Below are 10,051 nucleotides of genomic sequence, written 5' to 3' on the forward strand. Positions count from 1 at the left end.
GAGCAAGGTAGAACATGCCATTCTGGGTGTGCAAAACAAAAACAAAGAAACAAACAAAAAAACCTCCTGGTGGGGGACCAGAATAATTAAAAAATAACCTGAAGTAAAGAAAATAAAATAAAAATAAAATGTATACCATGAAATAGCAAAACAAGAGAAAAGAGAATTCTTTATATATATTTTTTCTCTTTTTAATAATACAAAGGGAGACGTCTCTGAACTATGAACAAACTAAGGGAGATAGTGTTCTTTTGTTAATATTTCAATTCATTGGTCCTAAATCATCAGTGATAATTTTTACTTCCTTGACATAAAGAGCTGATATGTCTTCAGTCTTTGAACTGTCATTTCAATTATCCTCACAGATCAGTGACCAATCATGTTTCCTTTCTCAGGCAGAGGACTAAGTGTTGTGTCACCTCCATGCTGGTAACTAACTGGCCTGTACAAACAAGCCTGTTCAAAAAACAGATTAGTATGGTGATCTAGCCCCACCCTGCCCTGCCCCGCCCTGCCCCGCCCTGCACAGCACAGCACAGCACAGCACAGCACACACAGCACGACACGGCACACACAGCACATCTACAGCACAGCACAATACATACAGCACAGCACAGCACACACAGCACGGCAAGGCACAGCAAGGCAAGGCACGGCAAGGCACGGCACAGCACAGCACAGCACGGCACAGCACAGCACACACAGCACAGCACAGCACAGACAGCATGGCACGGCACACACAGCACAGCACAATACATATAGCACAGCACAGCACACACAGCACATCTACAGCACAGCACAATACATATAGCACAGCACAGCACACACAGCACAGCACAGCACAGCACACACAGCACGGCAAGACACAGCAAGGCAAGGCACGGCAAGGCACTGCACAGCACAGCACAGCACAGCACAGCACACACAACATGGTAACAGCAACAGCAACAGCAACAGCAACAACAACAGCAACAGCAACAGCAACAGCAACAGCAACAGCAACAGCAACAGCACAGGGAAGGACTATGTCAGCATGCCAAAGCATGAGATGAGATGAAGGTGGATGTCGAGGAGATTCTTCTCTTCCTCCTATCCCTGTTATTTCTTACATTTGGTCTTTTTCATGGTGGACCACATTTCCTGTATGCTTGGTGTCATGAATCTTGTAGATTTAATATTTTTTTTGACTTATGTGACACTTCCTTCTATTATATCTTACATGCCTGAGATTCTCTCTTCCATTTCTTATATTTTGTTGGTGATGCTGTGTCTATAGTTCCTATTAGCTTACCTAGATTTTCCATCTCTGTAATCCCCTCAGTTTGTGTTTTCTTCATTGCTTCTATTTCTATTTTCATGTCTTGAACCATTTTATTAATTTCCTTCACCCGTTTGATTGTGTCTTCCTGTATTCTTTAAGGGATTAACTCAAGTCCTCTTTAAGGACTCCTGTCATCTTCATAAGATTGAAATTAAAGTCACTTTCTTGTGTGTCAGCTGTTTTGGAATATCTGGGCCTTACTGTACTAGGACAGCTGGGTACTGGTGGTGTCATAAGCCCTGGCTGCTCTTGACTGTATCGCATGCTGGCTTCTAGGCCTCTGCATTTAGGTTGTTACAGTTTTAGGAGTGATTTCTGAGCTTATCTTTGTTAGATGTTTTTCCCCCATTGTCTTTTCTCGTTACTATTTGGTCTTCTGGCCTAAATGGCCTGGTATTCAGGTGACCAGCTAGTCTTCAAGTCCAGTAGGGTATCTCCACTGGGGTTTGCAGCCTATGGGACCTCTAGGGTTTGAGTGCCAAATTGCCTCTGGGGTTTCAAGTAGCTCTGTGGTCTTTGGGATTCTGAATGCTTGCTTGGTTTCTGGAATTCTTAGTACTACCTGACCTGCAGTAAAGAGGAAGTCTTCTGACAGTTATGAGCTGGGATATGGGGCCCAGAGAGGGGTGCAGTTGGGGGCTATTGGGGGACTTTACGGAGTGTTAGCAGGTGGTGGACAGTGTCTTACCTGGGGTCCCTAGGATGGGCCTGGCTTCTGCTAAAATAGCTGGAGTTGTGGCTGGAATATGAAGCCTAGAGCATGGGGTCAAACAGATTCTTACAACTAGTGAGATCAGTTCATTTCCCAATTCATTGCAAAGTCTGAAAGGTCAGAGTGATAATTTAATATTCATTTTATTGCTTGTTTGTGGTTTCCTCTACTGTTCTAGAACTAAGCATAGAGAGATTTTAATATTTCAACATCATTTTAAAGGTTGTAGAAGAGTCCTAATTCATGCCTTTTTCTTCTGATTTCTAAGAGTCTTTTAAAGACAAAGTAGTTAGAGGTTCTTCCCTTGCAAGTTTTACATTTCCATTACCTGACAGTGGCGGGTATACGAGAAAGTCATCACGGCTTCTCATTTCTTCTGACATTTTGTCATTCCAGTGTGATCGATGCTCCCCTCTTTATAATGACAAGCCTTTCCGCAGTGGTGACAATGTTCATGCATTCAACTGTAAGCCTTGCCAGTGTCACGGCCATGCCAGCAGCTGCCACTACGATGCTTCTGTGGACCCATTTCCCCTGGAGCACAACAGAGGTGGTGGAGGAGTCTGTGACGATTGTCAGCATCACACCACAGGTAATCCCAAGTCCTGAGTGGCTGGCTCAGTGTCTTAGTCAGGGTTTCTATTCCTGTACAACATCATGACCAAGAAGCAAGTTGGGGAGGAAAGGGTTTATTTGGCTTACATTTCCAAATTGCTGTTGATCACCAAAGGATGCAGGACTGGAACTCAAGCAGGTCAGAAAGCAGGAGCTGATGCAGAAGCCATGGAGGGATGTTCTTTACTGGCTTGCCTCCACTGGCTTGCTCAGTCCACTCTCTTATAGAACCCAAGACTACCAGCCCAGAGATGGCACCACCCACAAGGGGCCCTCCCCCCTTGATCACTAATTGAGAAAATGCCTTACAACTGGATCTCATGGAGGCATTTCCTCAACTGAAGCTCCTTTCTCTGTGATAACTCCAGCTGTGTCAAGTTGACACAAAGCTATCCAGTACACTCAGCCTGTGGGGCCACGGGCGTCTATCCCTAGACACAGGGGTATTTTAAATTGTGATACAGTTATCTTTATTAGGAATGAGTTTTCATGCTGTTAAGTTGGGGAGCAAAGCTGCATCACCAAACCCCCGCTATTCAGCAATAGCCCTTCATTGTAAGTTTGCAGGAAGATGTTTCTACAAAAGGATTCACGTCACTGACTGAACTTGTAATTCACACAGCTTAGCCTAGCTCAGCTTGATACATCCTTACAGAAACTTACTTGTACAGCTTACATTACCATCTTCCTTAGGTCTGGTTTCATTCAGAATTTACACAGAAGCCAATCATCCTTTGAAGACATTATAAGTACATAGACCGACACAGTGGTTTATAGGAAATGGGACTTACTGGAGAGCTTGGCAATCTGAGATGGATCCCCAAAACCCACATGGTGGAAAAGAAGGACTGACTCCTGCAAGTTGTCCTCTGACTGCCTCAGGCACACATGGCACATACATGTCCAGCACACACACAAACACACACACACACACACACACACACACACACACACATACACAGTAAAAAAAAGGCTATAAATACAGAAGGTGATAAATATTCTCTGTAGGTTCAATGGTAACAGGTAATTTCTAGTAGTCATTAAAGTCACTATTTTCTGAAGAGCAGTATTAGCATTAAAGCAGAAGCAGGTAGTATCATTGTCTGAAATATAATTCAACTATAATAGACCCAAACATGCTACCTGAGCACATGAGTGAATGATTTAGATAAGTACTGACCATATAAAACAGCATGCGACCCTGGCCAGGGACCTAAGCCATGAAGGGGAGTATTCCTGGGCTTCTCATGCAAGAGCAGGCTCTAGAGGAGAGAGACATACTGAGGCCACATCAGCACTGTGAACATCAACATTATAGAAACATTAAGAATTTCATTAGCCTTTAATTCATCAGAAGCTAATATCACTCAAACTGAAATTTTTAGTTGAGTATATAGTTTTCTGATATTGAGTCCATTTCTAGGAATGTCAGAGCAGAGTATATGGTTTTTAATAGGGAATTGATAATGTGAAGGTTTATTTCAGACTCTTTCTGTGACTTTGGCAGTATCCACACTGGCTCTGGAAAGTACACATAGCATAGGAACCTATTCATTTAATTTTATTATTTTATTCATATCTATTATTTTATATATCTTATACTATTTATATTTTATATTTGTATTATTTTTCATATTACTTTATATTTTTGTGTATTTATTTATTATTTTATTCATAAAATGGCCAGGGGAAAGGGCTACTTCATAAACTGAAAGCCATAGGAACTACATTATGTACTGAATATATCAGGGTCTTCTATCACTTAGTAAAAGACTTAACCTGGTACGTATAAATATAGCAAATTTCTTTATTCTGATACTTGAAGTAAAAAAAAAACCTGACAAATACGCTAAAAAGTCAGATTAAATGGTAACCATTATGTTAAGAGCATTCTCCAGTTTTCACAATTTACTTCTGAAAGATACATGTCTGTACATTTTTCTATATGTGTGTGATCAAATGTATACATGATCACATGTACGTATATTGATCATGTGTATATGTGTGAAGGCCAAAATTTCCCACTGAGTGTCTTTGTCAGTCACCCTCCACTTTCTCTTTCTTTACCTGGAAGTCACTCACTTGAATGAACTGGCTGGTGGATGAGGCCCAGGGATCCATCTGTCACTGGGTGATTGGTCTGTGTTGCTGGTGGACCTGGCTATTTTTGTGTATGCTGGGTATCTGATTCAAGTCTTCCTGAATAAACAGCAAGTGTCTTAACCTGTGTGAGCTCCTTGGCTCTCAACAAACATTCGTGACACACCGTTCCTCTGTTCTTCCTCTTCTGTAGATGTCATTGACATTACGTGTAGCAATTCCTCATATTTTGCTTTAGAAATAAGTGATTGGCCATGGAAAAACAATTTTAAGTTTAGAAGAGGATTCCTTTAGAATGTATGCTCCCCGACAAAGCAAAACTTCTCAGAAGTGTGGTATTGCGCAGCAGATGGGCGTTTAATGAAGTAGAGCACCGCTTGGAACAGGTTCGCGGTTTCATATGCTCCGGATCACTAAATTGGCAGGTAGAGATGAAAGGTGCATTAAAATGGACATCCCCAAAATTACAGAATTTCCTCAAAGGAATACTGTCTTCAATTTTGAATTATGCTGCCGATTGTAATGAATTATGAGTCCTAATGCATAGCCTGTCCTGACACAGGGAGACACTGTGAGTCGTGCCAGGATTACTTTTACCGAGCCGTTGGTGCTGATCCTGCTGCTCCGGATGCTTGCAAGCACTGTGACTGTAACAGGGCCGGGACGAGAAATGGCAGCCTCCTCTGTGACCTGGTGAGTTACCTCCCAGGAAGTATCCTGGGAGGTAAGCAATGACTGTCCTGCTACAGATCAGTCTGGGACACTCTCCCAGGCTCTCCAGACTGTTTATGTTCCAGGAACATTTAAGTTGGCCTTTAAGAGACAACTGAGGTAGATAGGACCTTGAGTAGTGTCCAGCATGAACGTGAACTGACTGCTGTGTGGTCAGAAAATGCTAAAGCGAAAGACTCATTTTAGCTTTCATTTTGTAAACATCAAAAAGAATTGGAGAGTACAATTCTAATCAAACTGCAAAGCAGTGAAGTATTTATTTAAAAAAAAATTATAAATAAGACACTTCAATCCCAAAACCAGGAGTAGATAGTCCTGCAAAAGGCAGTTGCCTGAAGACACAAATGGATATCATGTTTCTCTGCTTCTAAATGCCTACCTGCCTCATTTGAAAGTGAAATATATGTTTTTATTCTTAAAACATGCTTATTATCTATGTGACGAATTTTAATGTCTGACTTACATGGATGTGGATCTTTACTAAGCTGGGTTACTAAGTCCTTCTTTAAGCCAGTGGCTCTGTGTTCAATCTCTAGTTTGGTCTTGTTACCCTCATATCCAAAATGACTTCAGGTAAAGAAAACATGTCTCATAAAACCAACTCAATGACTATTAATTTTAATGAATACATATAACTTTTAATATTTGAGAACACAGTGGTTAAGACAATATGCCCAGTTGTGCAACTTTTTCTAAAAAGCATCATAAACATAGTAAATTCAAGACAAGATATATGTTTCCTATAACTTTCAGCAAACCCTGAACAGAGACTTTCAAACCAAGTTAAGTTGGTGACTTCTTGTACTCTAAGAATTTGGAAGGCAAACTCACCAGTTTGGGTCCAACCAGTCATGTCCGGATAGCAAACATGGAGCCAGCCTATGCTATACAGTAAGACTTGTCTCAAGTCAGTTTCTAAAACAAGAATGATAGAGTCAATAGAGACATATTAAAGACATGGAGGGTTGTCAAAGTGTGCTAATGGCAGGAGGCCATGTTTGCTGAAACACTCAAACCTGAAAGACTAACAAGATCTTTCCCCTAGTTTTTTTTTTTTGATACTATCAAGAACTTTGTTATCTGAGGCAGGAGGCTGAACCTGAGGTCCGGGCAGGCAAAAGAATGTTTTCTCACAGAGCCACATCTCAGCCTTCAGTGTACAGTTTTCACACATTTCTTAGTGAAGCCAGACTTCATCTTCATACTGCTCATTCCATACACCTCATGTCTGTGCTGGCTTACACAGGTTGCCTACTCAGCATACCTAGAAAGGAAGAATCTTAATGGAATCCAGCTTCAGACTGGCCTGTGGTCATGGCTGTGGGCATTTTCTTGATTTCTAATTGATAGAGGATGCCCAGCTCTCAGTGATCAGTACCACCCCTAGACAGGTGTGCCTAGGTTTTATAACAAAGGCAGCTGAATATGAGCTAAAAGAGAACCCGTAGCAGTGATCCCCATGATCTCTGCTTCAGCTCCTGCCTCCAGGTTTCTTCCTGGAGCGTTCACCCCAAATTCCCCCTGTGGAGGCATCAAACCAAACAAAACCTCTTCTGGTTGCTTGTGAGCATGGTGGGTTTTACAACAATAGAAACCAAACTAGTACACATCACACACACACACACACACACACATACATACATGCACTCACATACACACACATACACACACCACACACACACATACATACATACACATACACACACACACATACATACACACACAAACACCACAAACACACAGTCACACACATAGCACACACAAACACACAGTCACACACATTCTTACACAGATTCACACATAGCACACACAAACACGTAGTCACACAGACACTCACACACATATGCTGACACAATCACACAAACATACATAGACACCAAGCAACAATATACATACCCAGTCACATATACACACTTATACACACATTCATACACACATTCACATATACTATACATACATGCACATATGTGCATTTTATATATATATATATATATATATATATATATATATATATATGAACACCAAACACCACACACACACTCAGATTCACACACATATTTACACACAAACATAAACTCACACAGATACTAACATATATACTCATACTCACACACATACTCATACATAAATACACATACCAAGCACCACTCACATACATATACACGCCAAACACCACACACATATTTACACACACACATTCACACATACCATATATCACACAATCATAAATTCATACACTTACACACACTCACATGCATATTCACACATATATACAAGTATACACACACCAAATACCACACATATGCATTCATAGACACTTACATAGACACATTCATACATACATACAGATGCTCACACTCACACAAACACATAAACACATGCCACACATCATACATACACACTCACACCAATACAGACACTCATATACATACGCTCAAATATAGTCACATAGACACACTATGCATATAGTCATACAGACACATTCACATACCTACTTTCACACACACACATACACACAGAGAAGATATGGTTCCTACCTTCTTACAGTGTCTAAATCCTGTAGATTTCACATGAACAATCATTATTTGTTCTAATGTCCTGAATTGGATGCATACTATTCTTCTAATAACTCTAGGTCTACATCAGTTTGTGTAATTTAGATCAGGTATGTGATTTAAAGCTATTCCAATATGTAGGTGAGAGTTATGAGTATACACAAGCCATATGCATACATTTAGAAACAGAAAAAGAAACCCCAAGAAATGCATAGGCACGAGACAAGTATGTCCTTCTTCCTACTTTCATTCAACATTTTCCTGCTGAGTTTAAACAATGTAAATTAGACCTAAAACAAAATAAAGGGATTTGAATAGTAAATATCTCCATTTGTATATAAATAACTTTACTTACAAACAATTAAAAAAATATTAAGTGGCATGTAGAAGCCCTCATCCAATATCTCACAGCTAGGCAAGTAGGGGTGTGAATTCCAGAAAACTGAGACCTCACAAAGCCTATCTCCAACAAGCACACAGGCAAACAAAACAGTAACAGAGCCCCAAATGAACAAAGCACTAAACAAATGTCCCCAACCATTATAACTAGTGAATGATCACATTTTCAAGATTTAAGATAAATGCAGAAAAATCAGATATAATTCTACATTGCAGCAACGGTGTAAAGTTATTACTAAGACTATGTCATATAAAACAATTTAGGGGTAAATTATTCAGGAACGAACTTAGTGAAAGATTTGCAAAGTTGACATCTTGTAAACTATGAAGCATGGTTGAACTAAAGACTTAACTAAATAGGAGGACTTTTTCTGTTTTCAAATGTTCATGTGTCAGATGATGTAATGTTTTAAAATCAGAATAATTCATCAAACTGGCCTGTTGATTCAAGACTATCCCTGTATAAAATACAATTTATACATAAATATAAATACAAAGGCTCCCTTTGAGATCAGAGCATTAGGATACAAAATTAAATTTCTTCAAAGGACATGCCTAAAACAGTCATAAAAAGCAGTGGAGAGTCAGATTATCTATACTTCCTGATTTTAAACAGTTTTACTGTCTTACAGTTGTCAATGGGATATGATGGAAAGCAGTGTGTGTGTGTGTGTGTGTGTGTGTGTGTGTGTTTTGTATATATCTATCCATATGTCCATCTGTGGTATAGAACTAAGAGTCCAGAAATAAATTCTTTACAGTAAACCTTTTTTCATTGTTATTTATTTATATTTTATGTGCATGGGTGTTTTGCCTGCTTCTATTATCTGTGTGAGGGTGTCAGATGCCCTGGAACTGGAGTTACAGTTGTGAGCTGCCATGCAGGTGGTAGGAATTGAACCCAGTTCCTCTGGAATAACAGCTAGTGTTCTTAACTGCTGAGCCATTTCTCCAGACCCAGGAAAACCTGATATTTTGATGAAGAGGTCAGGGCAGTTCATTGAATAAAGCATAATTTTTACAATAAATGTGCATCCATATGCTAAAGAAGAAAGCTAGCTCTCTACCTCACCCTATACATCTAAACATACATCTACACATTATATATCAAAATGGAATGGAGCATTGAGTCCAAGAGCCAAAAATCACAAAATTATTAGACAAAAGTAGCATTTAAGATATTATACCAAAAGCGTAAACATCTAAAAGGACATAAATAATTATTTGTAAAATCCAATCATCGGCATGGTTTTGCCAGCTGCAGATAGTTTTTCAAGTATCTGACACTTGAAACTCTGGGGACTTGAGAGGATATATAATGCAAGGGTCCTGAGAGGGGTGTGACTGCTGCTGCTCCTCCCCCTGCTGCTGCTCCCCCTGTTCCTGCTCCTCCTGCTGCTCCATCTGCTGCTGCTGCTGCTGCTGCTGCTGCTCTTCCTGTGGCTGCTCCTCCCCCTGCTGCTGCTCCCCCTGCTGCTGCTCCCCCTGCTGTTCCTCCTCCTGCTGCTGCTCCCCCTGCTGCTCCATCTGCTGCTGCTGCTGCTCCTTCTCCTGTTGCTGCCCCCCCTGTTGCTGCTGCTTCTGCTGCTGCTGCTCCTCCTCCTCCTCCTCCTCCTC

At 40.5% G+C, this 10,051-nt stretch overlaps 1 protein-coding gene across 1 annotated transcript in view; it reads left to right on the forward strand.

Annotated features, from left to right (window-relative positions):
- Positions 1-10,051, forward strand: part of Ush2a (usherin) — a 678,886-nt gene that overhangs the window by 97,555 nt on the left and 571,280 nt on the right. The window contains exons 9-10 of the mRNA XM_021198607.1: positions 2,430-2,625; positions 5,311-5,441. Of these exons, the coding sequence (XP_021054266.1) occupies positions 2,430-2,625; positions 5,311-5,441 (327 nt within the window). The remainder of the gene's footprint in view (positions 1-2,429; positions 2,626-5,310; positions 5,442-10,051) is intronic.

The sequence above is a fragment of the Mus pahari genome, chromosome 5 (genome assembly GCF_900095145.1).
Source record: "Mus pahari chromosome 5, PAHARI_EIJ_v1.1, whole genome shotgun sequence".
Classification (NCBI taxonomy): Eukaryota; Metazoa; Chordata; class Mammalia; order Rodentia; family Muridae; genus Mus; species Mus pahari.